This window comes from Podarcis cretensis, assembly GCF_951804945.1.
Source record: "Podarcis cretensis genome assembly, chromosome: 12".
NCBI lineage: Eukaryota > Metazoa > Chordata > Lepidosauria > Squamata > Lacertidae > Podarcis > Podarcis cretensis.
In genome coordinates this window covers 7,177,419-7,196,927 of record NC_137181.1, presented here as the reverse complement: position 1 = coordinate 7,196,927, position 19,509 = coordinate 7,177,419, and the positions used below count along the sequence as shown (strand labels likewise).

Here is a 19,509-nt window from a genome sequence, read left to right as displayed (position 1 = left end):
GCTTTCGAACTCTGGGTTGGCAGGAGCAGGGACTGAGCAATGGGAGCTCACCCCATCGTGGTGATCAGCAAGTCCTAGGCTCTGTAGTTTGACCCACAGCACCACCCATGTCCCAGACTCTATATTACCTACTATTTAATGGTTTATGACAATATGCAACCTTCCTGCAGAGCCAGAAGCTGGCCATAGATTAGAGGTGCTCCCAAAGAACAGCGAGGTCTGAATCACGGCACACTCACAACATAGTGGCTCTTTACAGAAATAACTTGGCAGCCCTTGTGTTTGAGTCTTATAGAAAATATCTTTTTTAATTTAAATGGGGAAAGTAGTTCATTACACAGGTGAGCTTGTACGTGGCTACAGGAGGTCTTCATGGCAGCATACAGGCCCTCAGGGCTGAGGGGTCAGGCACTTTGGCCTAGCGCGTCAAAAAGCCACGGCGGCCATTTTGCGGGCTGGCCTCTCTCCCTCTCCTTTACTCTGTCTTGTCCTTGTCTCCTTTCTCCTCCTGGAGGGCCAGGAAACGTTCTCTCTCCTTGATCAGCTGCACACCGCAGTAAGTGATGAACCAGATGGATAATGTGCTGAGGGGGAAACCTGAGGAGGAGAGCGAAGGAGAAGAGATCAACATGGCCACAGGGCAGATATTTCGTCGCTGGCCAAATAGTGTCTGTTGAGGAACCGGAATGTTATGAGAGAATGAGCATATCTGGGCCACATTTTTAGACTGGTTTAGCAGTCATTCCTTCTCTGTACATTCTCACATGCACCCTCTACCCTTGGCCCAAAAGGCATGCTCAGAGTTCAAGTACAAATTCCAGATAGGCAAAAGCACCCGAGATGTGAAGATTTGTGGCTGGGGAGAAGTCCTGAGGGACAGACAGAGAGGATTTGAGGGGGCGCATTTGGACCCTGAGTCTGAGATTCCCCACCCCTCCCCTTCTATTAGCCCCACCTTTCTCACACAGGCCCCCAGATGTTGTTGGACTACAAATCCCATCATCCCTTGCTACCAGGACCAGTGGTCAGGGACGATGGGAGGTGTAGTCCAGCAACATCTTGGGGCCCAAGGTTGAGGAAGGCTGTGTTAGCTTGAGGTCCCTCATACTTTTAACCCAGTTCTGAGGCAGAGTTTTATAGGGAGGATGAAAGGGCCTAGGACGCCCCACACAGGGACCAGGGACAGAAGAAGTACCGTAGATTCCGGCGTATTAGGCGACTGGGCGTATAAGACAACCCCCAACTTTTGCTGTTCAGTTTTAGAGTTTTAGAGTTATAGAGTTTGAGCGCTGCCAGGGGCAGAGCGCCCACCCGTCCGCTGCCTCTGCCGTCGCAGCAGCAGCAGCCTGAGGCGAGGCTTTTGGTGGGTGGGCGGGCGAGTGCCGCGTTTGGAGGGACTTTCCGCGTCCCCTTCTGTGGGGAGGGAGGAGGAGCGACGGCAGAAGGGGCGCCTCTGCTCACCAGCTCCCTCTCCTCCTTCCCAATGTGTATACCCGGCGTATAAGATGACCCCCGACTTTTGGGGTGATTTTCCAGGGATAAAAAGTCATCTTGTACGCCGGAACATAGGGTAATGTGTGCTACTGGAGAGAAGTAAGGAGGGCAAGAGGCTGAGGAGCCTCAGAAACAGCAGGTGTTCAATTGCAAATATCGATCTGCGTCTCTAGTGGGTTTGTCATGTAAGCTGGCTAACGGGTACAGCCATGGTAAATATGGTTTTCAGCCCATCGAAAGGGGTTCGGCCCACTCTGCCGGAGGAACGTTACCTGTTTGGAGAATTCTTGTGGCGACGAGAATGGCAAATTCGAGGCTATTGAGGGCAAGGATGTTGTACAGGACGATAGCCCAGAAGTTTGCTGCACCAAAGAAGCCCCTGATCCGCCGAGACATTGCCTCCGACATTCTGGCCTGCCAGGGAAAAGAGACTTGTGTGAAAGTTTCTCATGGGCATAAGGTTAAGGGTTAAGACACATCCATAACAAGTATATCCACTTATAAACGTCTTCTCCAACTCCTCGAAAGATTCCATCAACAGTGTCTCCAAAGAATGTTACACATTACTAGGGAAGGCAAGTGAACTAATACTAGTGTACTGGAAGAAGCAAAGATCACCAGTGTCAAAGCAATGATTCTTCAACATCAGCTTCGCTGGACTGGTCATGTTGTGCAGATGCCTGATGATCGTCTTCCAAAGCAACTACTCTATTCCCAACTTAAAAATGGAAAGCGTAATGCTGGTGGTCAACAAAAAAGGTTTAAAGACTCTCTCAAGGCAAATCTTTAAAAAAAATGTAGTATAAACACCGCCAACTGGGAAACACTGGCCTGCGAGCGCCCCAGTTGGAGAACAGCCTTTACCAAAGGTGTTGTGGGCTTTGAAGATGCTCAAACTCAGGATGAAAGGGAGAAACGTGCTAAGAGGAAGGCACACTTGGCAAATCCACACCGTGATCAACTCCAGCCCGGAAACCAATGTCCCCACTGTGGAAGGATGTGGATCCAGAATTGGCCTCCACAGTCACTTAGGACTCACTATTAAAACTGTGTTTACAATCGTAAGATTGTGTTTACAATCTAACTTGGCTATGAGTGATCGCCAAAGAAAAAGATGACAAGCGCATGCCGTAACTCCAGTAAAAGATCCTTAACCTCTCTGCAATGTGTCTACAAACATACGCTAGTGCTGGCTGCACACATGTAACACAATAACATCTGGAGGGATCTCCACCCTCAGCCCAGCAGGCCTTAAGAGTCTAGCAAAGCTTTAAGGACCAACACTTATACCTCTATGGCAGCAAACGGCTTCAGCTGAAAGAACTGCTGCACCCACAGCTCAAAATTGAGGCCAAAGCAGTTGCAGATGGACCAGATGTAAACTATTTCGCAAGGACCAAGCCAGAGGGTGGTCACAAGAAAGGTGGCGATCGTGGCCACCAGCTCCTTCAAGATGTTGTCGTGATTGCCCCCGATATAATCGTAGACGTACCTAGGAGTCAAAGCACACACACACACACACACACACACACACACACACAGTGAGAAGGTTGGCTCGAGTTTTCATGTCCCCAAGATGGAACAAACTTCTTTTCTGCTGCTCCAGAGGGTATAACTTCAACTTGACAATTTTATGATTTGATAAGGACCTGAAGGACCAGGTGTGCAGCCTGGGAGTCATTTTGGGCTCACAGCTGTCCATGGAGGCGCAGGTCAATTCTGTGTCCAGGGCAGCTGTTTATCAGCGCCATCTGGTACGCAGGCTGAGACCCTACCTGCCTGCGGACTGCCTCGCCAGAGTGGTGCATGCTCTGGTTATCTCCCACTGGTGACTACTGCAATGCGCTCTACGTGGGGCTACCTTTGAAGGTGACCCGGAAGCTACAACTAATCCAGAATGCGGCAGCTAGACTGGTGACTGGGAGCGGCTGCCGAGACCATATAACACCGGTCCTGAAAGACCTACACTGGCTCCCAGTACGTTTCTGAGCACAATTCAAATGTGGGTGCTGACCTTTAAAGCCCTAAACGGCCTCGGCGCAGTAGACCTGAAGGAGCGTCTCCACCTCCATCTTTCTGCCCGGACACTGAGGTCCAGCGCCGAGGGCCTTCTGGCGGTTCCCTCGCTGCGAGAAGCCAAGTTACAGGGAACCGGCAGAGGGCCTTCTCAGTAGTGGCGCCTGCCCTGTGGAACACCCTCCCACCAGATGTCAAAGAGAACAACAACTACCAGACTTTTAGAAGACATCTGAAGGCAGCCCTGTTTAGGGAAGCTTTTAATGTTTAATGTTGTTGTTTAGTCGTTTAGTCGTGTCCGACTCTTCGTGACCCCATGGACCAGAGCACGCCTATTAATGTTTAATAGGTTATTGTATTTTAGTGTTCTGTTGGAAGCCCCCCAGAGTGGCTGGGGAAACCCAGCCAGATGGGCGGGGGATAAATAATAAATTATTATTATTATTATTATTATTATTATTATTATTAGGTAGAAATGGCGGGCACTAGATGAATATTCCCTTATTTCTCCACCACCGACTGTGAATAGTTTGTTATGAGAGCAGGAAATCTCCCAGGGACCCCAAGAAACATTAAGTGCCATCGCCGGAAAGTAAACTTACTTGCATAGCCAGTCGTTAATCCCTCTGTCAAAGTGCCTGTGAGACAAATGCAAAAGTTAGATTAAAAAACAGAAGCTTTTACTTTATTTGTTGCCCCTGGTTCCACATCTATTCCCTCCAGGGCACATGGCCGCTGCAAAGTGCCCTAAGCCCATGGGTGAAGTAACACAACCAGATTTTATTTTATTTACCAATTTATAATCCACGCTTTCATTTTTTAAAAAACCCAGGCGCCACACAGCATGCAAGAATAATATCAGCAAAAGGCCTCTGTAAAAACATCATTGAAAACCTCAATAAATACTGATTGGTTAAGAAAGAGAAACTTCCATGTTTCAAAGGCAATATATACGGCAAGGAATCTTTCACGCTTCTCAAGTGTGCCTTTAAATGCTGCCTCCTCCACAGTTCAAGGTGCCTTTCAAAGCCAGTCAGAAGAATATAAAAATACCAAAGGCAATGAAAAGCCCACAATACCATAGAAACAAACAGTGGATTTAGAGTTATTGGAGAAATGAGATTTTTATTTTCAAGAGGCAAGCTTTGAACTGTCCCTCTTAGAAACAAAGGTTTGTGTGTGTGTTCATGCAAGGGGTTCAAAAGTCTATTTATTTTTCTGATGGCTGTTCAATGGCTTTGTTTTATTGACTGTTGCTGCTGCATTTTCATTGACTAATTTTTTTTTGGGGGGGGGCTGGAAATAGTTTTACATTTTCCATAGTGTTTGGATTCCCGTTGAAAGCAAACAGCTCAAGCTCAGTCGGCAGAGAATGAGAATCTTACTCTTGGGATTCTGGGTTCAAATGCCACATTGGGCGGGACTCCTGTGTTGCAAGGGGCTGGACTAGATTAGGGCCTTTTCAGTGATGGCTCCGACCTGGTGGAATGCTCTGTCCCATGAGACTATGGCCCTTCAGGATTTAACCTCCTTCCACTAAGCCTGTAAGACAGAGCCATTCTGCCTGGCCTTTAATTTGAATTCAGCTTGATCTTTTATTTCCCCTCTCTTCCCTCCCCCACCCCTTTTTATGAAGATTACCCACTCTGAGACCCCACAACTAATTCTCCCCTGGCCTCCTTGCTGGCCCAAGTAGGACTAATTCAGCCAGCTAGTTCTGGTGACTATATAATGCTTATTGGATGGATTTCCCCCAAATTGATTTTTGAAGTTTGAATTTTATTGTTATTCGTGATTATATTGTCTTTTATGCTGCTTCTATGTAGTACAGTCATACGTTGGGATACATACACTTTGGGATGAGTATTTTTGGGTTGTGCTCTGTGGCGACCTGGAAGTAACATAGCGTGTTACTTCTGGGTTTCGCCGCGCGCACATGCGCAGACGCTCAAAATGATGTCACGCGCATGCATGGAAGCGCCGAAACATGACCTGCGCACACGAAGACGCGTGGACACAGGTTACGTTCACTTCGGGATGCGAATGGGGCTCCAGAACGGATCCCGTTCGCATCCACAGGTACCACTGTATTACAATTAAGTGTTTTAATTGACGAGCTTTCAAACTGCTAGGTTGGCAGGAGCAGGGACTGAGCAACGGGAGCTCACCCTGTCGTGGGGATTCGAACTGCCGACCTTCTGACTGGCAAGTCCTAGGCTCTGTGGTTTAACCCACAGCGCCACCCGCATCCATTTGTGTGGGACATAGTTAACTCTTTATTAGCAAAGACAGATTCTGCGCAGGAGTGGGCAGGCCTAATGAGCACAGCAGCTCATCTCTGGCAGGTCTTGCCCACACGAAGCAGTTCCTAAGGCTGAAAGTCTCCTCCCGCCTTTCCACAGCTGCCTAATTCCTCTCCAGGGCAATCTCCCAAGCAACCGGAGACTGTGAAGATATCGGTGGGTATACTCACGTTTCTGCAAAGACGTAGAGCATGGTGATGCATTTGGGCGGCTGAGGGGGGTCCAGGTGATCCAGCCTGGCGATGGTGTTGATGACCCCAAACATCACTGCGGCTTTTACCCAGTCGTAGACCAGGTTGGAGTAAGCCAGGCCAGCTGCGGAACAGAAGGGGAAGGAGAGGGGCAGCAGGTTGACATACAAGGAAGCAAGAGCACAGGACTATGCGCAGCATTTTGGGGAACTGGATTGGATGCAGAAGGTCCCAGGTTTGGTCCTCAGCATCTCCAGGTAACACAGAGGAAGACTCCCTGTCTGAAAACTGCCCGTCAGTGTAGACAGGACTAAGCTATATGGGCCAATGTCCTTACTCAGTATAAGGCAACTTTCCATGTACAGTGGTACCTCGGGTTACATACGCTTCAGGTTACACACTCCACTAAGCCAGAAATAGTGCTTCAGGTTAAGAACTTTGCTTCAGGATGAGAACAGAAATCGTGCTCTGGCGGCGCGGCGGCAGCAGGAGACCCCATTAGCTAAAGTGGTGCTTCAGGTTAAGAACAGTTTCAGGTTAAGTATGGACCTCCGGAACGAATTAAGTTCTTAACCCGAGGTTAATGCAAATTTCTCCTAAAGTACACATCTTTGTGGGACGCGGGTGGCGCTGTGGGTTAAACCAAAGAGCCTAGGACTTGCCGATCAGAAGGTCGGCGGTTCAAATCCCTGCGACGGGGTGAGCTCCCGTTGCTCGGTCCCTACTCCTGCCAACCTAGCAGTTCAAAAGCACGTCAAAAGTGCAAGTAGATAAATAGGTACCGCTCCGGTGGGAAGGGAAACGGCGTTTCCGAGTGCTGCTCTAGTTCGCCAGAAGCGGCTTTGTCATGCTGGTCACATGACCCGGAAGCTGTACGCTGGCTCCCTCGGCCAATAAAGCGAGATGAGCACCGCAACCCTGGAGTCAGCCACGACTGGACCTAATGGTCAGGGCTCCCTTTACCTTTATGCATCTTTGTATGCAATTTTGACTAATATACAAACTTTTCTTTGCATGCTAATGTATCTATTTTTGCACATGTTATCTGATGTGAGGACTGCATTGCAAAATTCGGAGAAGTGCAAATTTCAAAGGAGAATTTTGCTTTGTTTCGCTGATTGGTTTGAGAAGTGGGAATTGGTGTCTAATTAAAACACAAACCACTTCCAACATCTTTCCCCATCCCTGCATTCTACTGGAATGTTTCCTCTGAAAGTAATCTTAAGAGCACGTGGGAATGATCTATGTGGAAGACACACCGGAAAGAAAATAAGAAAGGGGCTTCCTTTACTCCCTGAACACAGAACTGAGGACTCACTCACCCAACGCCCAATCTGAGAGGTGGTTGACAAACTTCATGTCCGAAGGAAGGGTCAGGATATAGAAGAAGTGGAAAAAGACATCCACTGCCATGATGGCCACAAGATGGACGAAAGCATGGACACAGATGTGCCACATCTCATAGTCTTTGCGCCGCATCTCACTGATGTGTACCTGTGGTCAGGGAAAAAGGGGGAGATGGAAAGACTTGTGCTTTGTTCATGGACCCAGAGAGAACATCACGTAGCATGAATGACTGTCTTGAGGAGAATAATAATAACAACAATAATTTTTTATTTATACCCCGCCCTTCCTAGTTCAGAAAACCGGGCTCAGGGCGGCTAACAACAAATTTAAAACACTTAATTGATGCAACAAAAAACAGCATAAAATACAGCGTAAAACGTGAATTACAATAAATTCAGAATTCAAAAATCAATTTAGGGGGAAAATCCATCCAATAAACATTAGATGATCACCAGGGCTAGCTGGCTAAGTTAGTCCTATTTGGGCCAGCGAGGAGACCAGGGGAGAATTAGCTGTGGGATCCCAGAGTGGGTAATCTTCATAAAAGGGGGAGGGGGAGGGAAGGAAGGGGAACAAAAGATCAGGCTAAGTTCAAATTGAAAGCCAGGCAGAATAGCTTTGTCTTACAGGCCCTGCGGAAGGAAGTTAAATCCTGCAGGGCTCTGGTCTCCTGGGACAGAGCATTCCACCAGGTCGGAGCCATCACTGAGAAGGCCCTGGCCCTGGTGGAGGATAATCTGACTTCCTTAGGGCCCAGGACCTCTAAACTATGATTATTCATGGACCTTAAGGTCCTTTGTGGGGCATACCAGTAGAGGCGGTCCCGTAAATACTAGGGCCCTAAGCCACAAAGGGTTGCCCAACAGCCCCCCGTCCAAGAAAGGAGCAGCATGCCTTATTATACTTGCTTACCGGCTTAAGGAGACTAACAGAAGAGATCGTAAAGGAAAAAGAGAAATTATATGAACAAGATATGATGTGGAAACACCAAGATAAGACTGGATAGAATTATGAACTTTGTGGACTGATTGGGACTGATTTGGACATTAACGCAGTAGTAAGAAGATGATCTGAATCCCCCTTTGGATCTTGAAGTATGGGTTCCCCCAACAAAATTTAAAAATTTGGCTTTGTAATTTGGAATTTATGCGATGTGATTTAATTTGATGTGATTGGCCAGTTAATAAAAATTATTTTTTTTTATTAAAAAAAGCACAAATTAGGTAGGTTCACTTTTAAATGCTAAATGAATAAAATTTCTCCCTTATCCTTAAAAAAAAAAAAAAAAGGAGCAGCATGCCTTACACTTAAGAAAGGAGCAGCAAAGAGCATGACAGTGAATCCAGCCTACCTGGTCATAGAACCGGTCAAAGGTCATGACAGGTCCGAAGAAAAAGAAGGGGAGGTAGAAATTGTATTTCAGGAGAGCGAAGATGGAGTAGTTGCCTTCCTTCCTCTCGCAGTTCTCCAGGGCAAAACTCATGGCACGCATGATGCTGAAGCCCGTTCCTCCGTAAAAGAGAACATCTTGAAGATCAAAATTTCCTGTTACAAACCCATTCTGGACAAAAGAGAATAGTTACCACATATACCAAGGAAACGAGGTTGCTTCAGAGTCTCGTCTGGTGCATAGAAACCTCTCGGTTCGCCCTGTGCACTAGGTCTTTCAGGCAGCCCTGATCTGAACATATTTTTGAACAAGCTATATTATAATATGGGACATAGGTGGCACTGTGGGTTAAACCACAGAACCTAGGGCCTGCCAATCAGAAGGTCGGCGGTTCGAATCCCCGCGATGGGGTGAGCTCCCGTTGCTCGGTCCCTGCTCCTGCCAACCTAGCAGTTTGAAAGCACGTCAAAGTGCAAGTAGATAAATAGGTACCATTCCAGTGGGAAGATAAACGGCGTTTCCGTGCGCTGCTCTGGTTCGCCAGAAGTGGCCTAGTCATGCTGGCCACATAACCCGGAAGCTGTACGCTGGCTCGCTCGGCCAATAAAGCAAGATGAGTGCCGCAACCCCAGAGTCGGCCATGACTGGACCCAGTGGTCAGGGGTCCCTTTAGCTTTACCTTTTATATTATAATATATCCCTTATTAACACCATCCCATTGGCGGGTTGAGCAGACGAGACCAAGTGTGGGGCCAACAGTCAAGAAGGCGGTTTCTGGCCGAGCTGTAGAGGGAAGTGAGGGGTTGATGGGGGCTTGTCAACCTGGGAAGGGAGCCCATCTAGGAGAAGGAAAACTCTGATCCTAAACCTCTTGTGATTATGCTCATTCGCAAGAAAGGCTTCAGGAGTAAACCCCAAAGAACAATTGATACCTGCAGCCTTGCAGGACATCTTCGGGAGAAGAAAAGCCCAAGCAGGAAAGCCTACACAAATCTGGAGTGAAGTCCCTAAGATGGTATGACTCCTTCCAGCAACTCCAGTAGCCAAACTGGGAGCTGCTCTGCTTCTTTGTTCTGCTTTTCTTTGGGCTATATCAGCAAAGCTGAGAGAGGGGTCTTGTCATCTGCGCCCCAGGGAAGTCACTTCGGTTCTACTAACGCAACAAAAACGATGCAGGAGGCAGCAGTTGCGAGTTACTGGTCTCTGCAGCCACAGCTGGTGTTGTGATTCTCCAGCGATGTGACTTCGCCCCTGGAGGCGCACTCCGCCGTCTCTTGAGACAGGCAGATGCCAACAAGAGGTCCGGAGGGTGGCAACACAAGGGCCTTCTCTGCAGTGGCTCCCCTTCTCTGGAATGTTCTCCCCAAAGAAATTGGCCTGGCACTTCATTATACACCTTTAGGAACCAGGCAAAAATGTTTCTTCTTAACCAGGCCTTTGGTTGACCTGATCAGCATCCCATACCCTTTTAAAATGTGGCTCTTTTTTTGGGGGGGGCATGCGTAATTATTGGGTTATTGCTTTTTATTTTATATACCGTGACCCTTTTATGTGAACTGCCCTAAGACCCCCGAGTATAGGGCAATATATAAATTCTTTTTTTAAAAAATAGTTTTTATTAAGAATTTCAACATAACAAATTATCAAAACATATCATCTCCTTTTCATCCCCCCAAATTTCCCCCCTCCCCAAAAAGAAGCTCTCCCTCCCCCCCGAGACTTCCCTCAATTCTTCTCTCTGATTTTTCAACGCATATTATTCTCTGCATATTATCAAATTGTCAAGATCCTTAAATCATCTGTCTATTATGTTAACAATCAATAAATTTGTGTATGTTTCTTCAGAACCTGCCAAGGAGTCCAATTCGTTTTGTTGTTTTTTTAAGTAATTTGTAAAAAGTTCCCATTCTTCTTTAAAGTCACAGTTGTCCTTATCTCGAAGGCAATACAGTGGTACCTCGGGTTAAGTACTTAATTCATTCCGGAGGTCCATTCCAGAGGTCCTGAAACTGTTCTTAACCTGAAGCACCACTTTAGCTAATGGGGCCTCCTGCTGCTGCCGCGCTGCCGGAGCAAGATTTCTGTTCTTATCCTGAAGCAAAGTTCTTAACCTGAAGCACTATTTCTGGGTTAGTGGAGTCTGTAACCTGAAGCATATGTCACATGAGGTACCACCGTATATAAATTCAATAAACAACAACAACAACAAAATTGTCCCTCAATGCCAGCCTCATGGGGTAGGCTAGGCTGAAAGACAATAACAACTTTCTTAGCCTCCCCCAGTGAGTTCCACGGCCGAGTGAGGGACTTGGACCCTGCCTTCGATCTGGGCCCTCTTGAAAGCCAATGTGCTTCCTTCCAGAGACTGTTGGGTTCCAACTCCCCTTGGCCCCAGCCAGCATGACCAATGGTCAGGGATGATGGGAACCCAAGAAGATTTGGAGGCCACCACATGGACCATGTATGGTTTGGTCCTGAGGACTTGGCCAGCCAAGTCCCTCTTTGGCAGGTGAGGTAGCTGCACACCGACATACCTGCCAGCTGCTGAAGGGCTCCACCTTGAAGGAAGCCAAGCTGCAAAGGCCCGCGATGAAACACAGCCACTTCTGCTTAACGAGTGAGACGGTGTAGATGACCAAGCAGTGGGACAGGACGATCATCAGGTAAGTGCTGCCCATTGTTCCCAGCACGGCCAGCAGCCCGTACGCCATGTAAACCACAGACCTGTGCTGTGAGAGAACAAAATAACCTTTTGTCTACTTTTGTCGCAGGCCTTTGTGGTCCCTTCTCTTCTGTTCATGGTCTGTGGGGCTAGAATGCCTTCCTCCGCAGACGTCCATCTAAGCAGAACCTTCAGATCTCATCTCACGTTCTTGGCTACGTGGAAGCCTCCCTTCCCATGGGAAGTTTCCCTTTCTCCCCAAAAACAGATTTCCAAGGGGGAAAACCACACATTTCTGGAGATGGAGGAGAAATTGGGCTTGGTCTGCACTGGAATGCAGTCTGACCTTGTTTTCACTCCCCCAAAACAACTGTCCTTCAAAAGTTGAACTCCTTCAAGTTCTCCAACCAAAAATGTATACAAAATTAAGTGTACATATTAGTGAAAATAGTGTGCAAACACACACACACACACACTTCCAGTATACCTGAAGGAGCGTCTCCACCTCCATTGTTCAGCCTAGACACTGAGGTCCAGTGCTGAGGGCCTTCTGGCGGTTCCCTCACTGCGAGAAGTGAGGTTACAGGGAACCAGGCAGAGGGCCTTCTAAATGGTGGCACCTGCCTTGTGGAATACCCTCCCATCAGATGTCAAGGAAATAAACAACTATCTGACTTTTAGAAGACATTTGAATGCAACCCTGTTTAGGGAAGTTTTTAATGTTTGCTGTTTTAGCAGAGACATTACCTTGCCAACAAAGGCCCATATAGTTAAAGCTATGGTTTTCCCAGTAGCGAAGTATGGAAGTGAGAGCTGGACCATAAAGAAGGCTGATTGCCGAAGAATGGATGCTTTTGAATTATGGTGCTGGAGGAGACTCTTGAGAGTCCCATGGACTGCAAGAAGATCAAATCTATCCATTCTTAAGGAAATCAGCCCTGAGTGCTCACTGGAAGGACAGATCCTGAAGCTGAGACTCCAGTACTTTGGCCACCTCATGAGAAGAGAAGACTCCCTGGAAAAGACCCTGATGTTGGGAAAGATGGAGGGCACAAGGAGAAGGGGACGGCAGAGGACGAGATGGTGGGACAGTGTTCTTGAAGCTACCAGCATGAGTTTGACCAAACTGCGGGAGGCAGTGGAAGACAGGAGTGCCTGGAGTGCTCTGGTCCAGGGGGTCACGAAGAGTCGGACACGACTAAACGACTAAACAACAACAACAACAACCTCAAGTGAGCCTGGCACATGAAGAACATTTAAGATCTCTTATTTCTTTGGATTTCACACACACAATTTAAACCAGTCTGCCCTCAGCTGCTTATGGTTGAAATCATGAAAGTTAAACACACCTAAGATGCAATCATACAGTACAAAGAGCTGCCCCGGCTGGCAGGAGAGATTATCCCTACACTCGAGTAGTGTTCTTGAAGCTACCAGCATGAGTTTGACCAAACTGCGGGAGGCGGTGGAGGACAGGGGTGCCTGGCATGCTCTGGTCCAGGGGGTCACGAAGAGTCGGACATGACTAAACGACTAAACAACAACAACAATATTCTGTTGGGAGCCACCCAGAGTGGCTGGGGAAACCCAGCCAGATGGGCAGGGTAGAAATAATAAATTGTTATTATTCCAAGTGCTCCAAATACCAGGTTGCACACCTAGGATTCTGGGATAAAGAAGCACGGCTTTTTCATTTGTCCTGGTTCCCCTCAACCTCAGCTTCAGGGGTCTGGAAACTTTGCCTCCTCCCAGATCATGCTCGGCTGCAGCTCCCATCTGCCCCAGCCAACATGGGGATGCTGGGAGCAACACCTAGGAAGCCAGAGGTTCTGTACACCTGCTCTGATTTCTGCAACATCTTTTCTTGTGGAGAGTTCTGGAGAACTTGGGAAGCCTGCCACACTTTGAGGACATTGGTGTATTGACTTAGGTTCTCTGTGCACGGTCAGGGGAAAAACAATGCTGTCCAGGGTTGTAAAGACTGCAGAGAGAATAATTGGGTGCACTCTTCCCACCTTGGATCAAATCTATGCTTCCAGGTGCCATAAGAAAGCTGCAGAGATAGCGCAGGATAGTGCGCACCCCGGAAATGATCTCTTTCAGCTTCTGCCTTCTGGAAGAAGGTACAGGGTTATAAAGACTAGGACTAGCCGCCAGAGAAACAGTTTCTATCCAAATGAGATTTTGGTTTTAAACACAGTGTAAGGTAGTCTCTAGCAGGGACGCAGGTGGCGCTGTGGGTTAAAGCCTCAGCGCCTAGGACTTGCCGATCGAAAGGTCGGCGGTTCGAATCCCTGCGGCGGGGTGCGCTCCCGCTGCTCGGTCCCAGCGCCTGCCAACCTAGCAGAGCAGCGATGTCACGCTGGCCACGTGACCCGGAAGTGTCTCCGGACAGCGCTGGCCCCTGGCCTCTTAAGTGAGATAGGCGCACAACCCCAGAGTCTGTCAAGACTGGCCCGTATGGGCAGGGGTACCTTTACCTTTACCTTTTAAAGTAGTCTCTATGGGAGTATATTGTATTTAATTATGGGGTATCAGAGTTTTTAGGGGGCTAACCAGGCTGGGATGGCTGGGATAGCAGGCTTGTTGGTTTCTGAATGTCTGGTGTAGATTTTCAATTCTGTTGTTCTGTATGGGACAATGACAATAAAGATTATCGTATTGTTTAGGTCCCTCCACTGCCCAGCCATGAACATTTGAGGTTTATAGTTTTTTGCATGGATCAGAATGGCTACATTTTGCATGCCTTGAAGTAATACAAGAGAATCTGTACACAGTAATGATGCATCATGTCAGAATCAGGGCTTCCGGTGCAATCTCAAACTATCTCTACTCAGAAATAAACCCCAATGCATTCACAGGGGCTTTCTCCCTGGTAAATTGAGTTAGGATTGCAGCCTTATCCCCTGGGATCTTGACTCCCTCAAGGCTTCCTATTCCCCACCCACCTCAAATTGCTCACTATATAACTAGTTTCTAGGTGTATTCAGTGCAATGATCCTCAGGACCATTTCTGTGACTGATCACATTGCTTGTTTAATTGCTGCTAAAGTAAATTTATTTTGGCTGCTCGAAATTAATTCACTAGATAGCTCTGGTGTATGTGTGCCTATTTAACTATCACAGGAGAGTTTAAGCTGACCCGTTTTGATCAACATGTTCAACACATTTAGACAGGCTTGAGTCAACATTAGTATATTTACATGAATATATTTATATGTTGTTTCTACAGAACCCACCACTGATTCTAACCCATGCCTTTCCCCCCAGTTCTTATTTCCATCCCCCTCATTTCCAGATTTCTTTTAATTTCCACTGATGAGTCTTCATATAATTTTTGTTGACCTTGGTCACGATCCAGCCACAGATGAAACACTTTTCAGACGTAAGCATTTGATCCAATTGCTTGTAACAAAAACCTGTCAGCAGGTGGTGCTGTAAGCCTTACTTAACGTCAAAGGGCCAGAGTACTGTACTTGCTTACTTGAGGAGTCGTCATGGAGCAGATCTTGGCGAAGAGAACATGCCCAGAGAGGGCAAAGATGATGAAGTTTCTGAAGGAAGTGAACCACATGGCCCATTCAAAGTCAGCTGCATCCTGCAAGGACAGAGAACTGAACCAGTAAGATCACAGAAGCTCAGATTTTCTGCTTTCACAAGCCCTGCCTCACACACAATCAACACAGCAGCCGGTCCTGTTTTCCGGAGAAAAAGTTGACACAACTTTCTGGATAATTCCAGATACGTGTTTATTTCAGGATCGGTGCAGGTTATTCACACAAGTTTTTCTGGTCATTCACACGGCATCACAAGCATCAAAATGTGATCCTCTAACCCACCCGTCCTGTCCATTTTCTCTTGATTTACCCTTCCCCTGTCTGGAAGAAGCAACCATATCCCTGGTTGCTGTGGAGCTGCATGGAAATATGTAAACAAGGGTTCAAATGGCAGGCAAAACTAAGTGCATTGCATAGGCTTAATAGGGCCAGCCCAGTCATTAGGCAGAGTGGGGTTGCTGCCTCAGGCAGGTTTGGTGGCAGCAGTGAACCACCACTTGTGTTTTTAATATTCTGTTGGGAGCCACCCAGATGATGATGATGATGATGATGATGATGATTGGATAAGGGCCCCACGGGTGTGGAAAGACCTCCCACCAGTACATGATAGGGTTTGCCGATCAGAAGGTCGGCGGTTTGAATCCCCGCGACGGGGTGAGCTCCCGTTGTTCGGTCCCTGCTCCTGCCAACCTAGCAGTTCGAAAGCACGTCAAAGTGCAAGTAGATAAATAGGTACCACTCCAGCAGGAAGGTAAACGGCTGTACGCCAGCTCCCTTGGCCAATAAAGCGAGATGAGCGCCGCAACCCCAGAGTTGGTCAAGACCGGACCTAATGGTCAGGGGTCCCTTTACCTTTTACCTGCATATTTATCAATACCAGTATCATAGGTGCCAACCGTGTGGGGCTGTGTGCGCTCCAGCCCCCACAACATTCCCCATGAGGGGCCCACACACGCCGCAGGGGCAAGTGCGCCCAATGTCAGCACACCCAAGGGCAGAACATATCCTTCCACCAAGCGTGCCCCTGAGGGAGCCCGCTGCGCCCAGCCTGCTGCCCAACTGAGGAGATGAGCAGCAATGCTGCCCCGACTTTCTTTCTTCTGTCCACCTCCTGGGTCAGACCTGACACAGGAGTGGAGCTGAGGCTGGGATGAGGGAGCTGGCTGCTCCCTCGTGGGGGCAACCCAGTGCCTCTCCTCGCTCTGTCCACCCCCAGATCATATTTGACCCAAGAGAGGAGCTCCAGCTGCGTGCCGGAACCAGACTCCAATGAGAAGAAGAAGAAGGCGAGTTTGGATTTGATATCCCGCTTTATCACTACCCTAAGGAGTCTCAAAGCGGCTAACATTCTCCTTTCCCTTCCTCCCCCACAACAAACACTCTGTGGGGTGAGTGGGGCTGAGAGACTTCAGAGAAGTGTGACTGGCCCAAGGTCACCCAGCAGCTGCATGTGGAGGAGCGGGGAAGCGAACCCGGTTCCCCAGATTACGAGTCCACCACTCTTAACCACTACACCACGCTGGCTGAGGGAGCCCGTGTGGGGGCGCCCAGTCACACTCCCTCCCAAAAATGCACCCTGGCCACAGCAGGCATGCTGACATCAGATGCATGCATACACATGAACACGGGCACCCACTGTCCTGGGTCCAAGCCAGCAGGCCTGACCAGTATTCACTGCCCTCCATGCTAGGTTTCTGGATGTTTTTCAGTAACAGGCAGTGATGCTGCTTTTGAACATCTGTAGTAGCTGTGGCCCCATAGATCACGGGAAGTTATTGACTTCATAGATGCCCTGACCCATAGATCTATGATTTCATAGATCTGTAGTCGTGGCAGGACTATAGAGCTAGATTCATGAGGCAGGATCCTTCACCCAATCATATTTTGTACACCCACCCAGATGACTTACCCATATGTCTCCTAGTCTTCATCTCTGCCTACACAATTCACACATACTCCACCCACACCCCTCCTTTGTGCACATTCACTGAACAGCCCCTCCGACAGCTCTGGAGGCAAATTTTGGCAAATTTTAAGCAGGTGTGAATATTCATTGCAGCCTGGACCGGCCCAGCCCCCTTCTAAGCAGCGGCTGGCCAAAGATTGCTCCGAAAATTGTACCGCTCACCATTTTCCTGCCAAAGTAATGCCATCCTGGTTTAATGTTCTCCCGGAAAGCTTTTCGGTTCATGCTTTCTGAAAGAGAAAATGTGTTACTTGTTGGGGAAAGCACCGGGTCGCATCGAGGAAACACCTTGGCCCGGCCAATCTAGTGCCGTCCAGGCATTCTGAACTACAACTCTGTTATGTACTGAGTTGAATAGGATCAAATTGCAGCAGTCTGATTGGTCCTAGAACAATAGGATCCAGAATGCAGCAGTCTGATTGGTCCTAGAACAATAGGATCCAGAATGCAGTAGTCTGATTGGTCCACAGGAGCCACCCAATCCAACTCCAGGTGGAAGTGAAGCCGCAACCTGATTGGCCTACAGGAGAATCCCAGAATTAGCCAATTGTGTGGCGCCCATTGTGTAAATAATGTATATAAAGCAGACATTTAGGGGGAAATTGCATTCCTCACTACTATGAGCTGAATAAAGAGCATGAAATCCACACTCGACTCCGAGTATATTTCATGTACTGAGCTGAATCCTAGAAAAATAGGATCCAGAATGCAGCAGTCTGATTGGTCCGCAGGAGCCACCCAATCCAGCTCCAGGTGGAAGTGAATCAGCGACCTGATTGGCCTGCAGGAGCAGCCCAGAATTAGCCAATCATGCAGGGACCACTGTGTAAATAATGTATATATAGCCAGACGTTTTGGGGGAAATTTCATTCATTGCTGCTACGAGCTGAATAAAAAGCATGAAATTCACACTCGACTCTGAGTATATTTCAAATTCCCACTGCGTCAATTATCTGGCATCCTCCTGACCAGAGTTATTGCACCATGCCAGGATGGAGGGGAGGGCAAAGGCAAGGCAGTGGCAAGGTTGGTGCAAACACCTTGGCAGGACCACCAGATTGGCTCCGCCGGCGTGTGCGCACCATGCCTGTCTCTCTCCACTGTGCCCTTCCCTTTCCCCATGTTGGTATGTTGCAGCAACTCAGCCAGATGGTATACTGCGGTGACTTGCCACACTGTCCGCTGCCCTTATTTGGTCACCGGGGAAAAGAGCCATGTCCACAATCTGTTACGGTCATTTTGTAGTACACAACTACATGCTCTGGGTAGCTTCTGGTACCTGCCACAGACAAAGGATGGAGCCAGGGGTAAGTCAGGGGGTGAGCTGCACAGGTACGAAAGTGGCACACTGCCATGTTGCTACGGCAACACACCATCAACTCCAACTGAACTTGGCACAACAGAGGCAACGGGGTGGCAGGGAATGAGCCACACACAGAGGCCTGCACCCTTGTGTGCAACATCTGTGCAACGGCGCACTGGGGCTGAGCTTAGGAACCCGCCACCGTACTGAGCATGCCCTGGCGACTCCAGGGAGCCTAGGCAGGTGCCAGAATGCTGACCTTTACTCCAAGCGTTATGGAGCAGCTTCAAAACTTCTGGCCAAATGCTTGGCTTTGGCTCAACAGGCTCTGTCCTTCCGTTTTACCCTCTTAATCCTCCTTCCCAAATGCAGCCAAACTTTAAGTTGGCGTGACAGCACTGCCTTCCCAGCCTCCCTGTATCATTGCACCACTGTCTGTGTTAAATCCCAAGGCTCATGTAGCTCTTTAAGGAGCACAGCGTGCTAATACCACAGTGTAACTACTGTATTTTCTGCTCTATAGGACGCACCAGACGATAAGACGCACCTAGTTTGGGGGGGAGGAAACAAGAAGAAAAAAATTCTGAACCCCAGAAGCCAGAACAGCAAGAGGGATCTGGCTTCTGGGATAGCCTTTGAAGCCTCCGCAGAGCAGCGGGGTGAAGGCACCCCACTGACCTGCGGAGGCTTTGCGCAGCTAACCCCAAGTTAGAACAGCGAGACGGAGCACTGCGCAGCGCTCCGTCTCCCTGTTCTGGCTTTGGGCTTAGCTGCACAGCCTGCATTCACTCCATAAGACGCACACACATTTTCCTTTACTTTTTAGAAGGGGAAAAGTGTGTCCTATAGAGCGAAAAATACGGTATACAATGAAAACTATTGTTGTTGTTGTTGTTAAAAAGCAAGGGGCTATATTTTCCCTTGCTGTGGGCAGGCTTAAGGCTTCTCCAGACTGATGCGGGTGGGGCTGAGGGTCCCCCCCGCTACATTTCATTGATGCAATCAGTGTCATTAATAACAACAATAACAATAACAATAATTTATTATTTATACCACACCTATCTGACTGGGTTTCCCCAGCCATTCTGTGTGGCTTTCAACAGAATATTAAAATACAATAATCTATTAAACATTAAAAGCTTCCCTAAACAGGGCTGCCTTTAGATGTCTTCTAAAAGTCTGGTAGTTGTTTTTCTCTTTGACATCTGGTGGGAGGGTGTTCCACAGGGCAGGCACCACTACTGAGAAGGCCCTCTGCCTGGTTCCCTGTAACTTGGCTT

The 19,509-nt window shown here is 48.2% G+C and overlaps 1 protein-coding gene across 2 annotated transcripts in view; it reads right to left on the bottom strand.

The window, feature by feature from the left end:
* Positions 1 to 276: 276 nt before the first annotated feature.
* The window catches only part of HHATL (hedgehog acyltransferase like), a 30,151-nt gene continuing 10,918 nt past the window's right edge, over positions 277 to 19,509 (bottom strand). For both annotated transcript variants that reach the window (XM_079946924.1, XM_079946923.1), the window contains 10 exons: positions 17,089 to 17,156; positions 14,888 to 15,001; positions 11,276 to 11,470; positions 8,703 to 8,912; positions 7,327 to 7,498; positions 5,984 to 6,128; positions 4,113 to 4,148; positions 2,785 to 2,986; positions 1,767 to 1,908; positions 277 to 597 (listed from right to left, as the gene is read on the bottom strand). In XM_079946924.1, the coding sequence (XP_079803050.1) occupies positions 476 to 597; positions 1,767 to 1,908; positions 2,785 to 2,986; positions 4,113 to 4,148; positions 5,984 to 6,128; positions 7,327 to 7,498; positions 8,703 to 8,912; positions 11,276 to 11,470; positions 14,888 to 15,001; positions 17,089 to 17,151 (1,401 nt within the window). In that variant the 5' untranslated portion in view covers positions 17,152 to 17,156 and the 3' untranslated portion in view covers positions 277 to 475. The remainder of the gene's footprint in view (positions 598 to 1,766; positions 1,909 to 2,784; positions 2,987 to 4,112; positions 4,149 to 5,983; positions 6,129 to 7,326; positions 7,499 to 8,702; positions 8,913 to 11,275; positions 11,471 to 14,887; positions 15,002 to 17,088; positions 17,157 to 19,509) is intronic.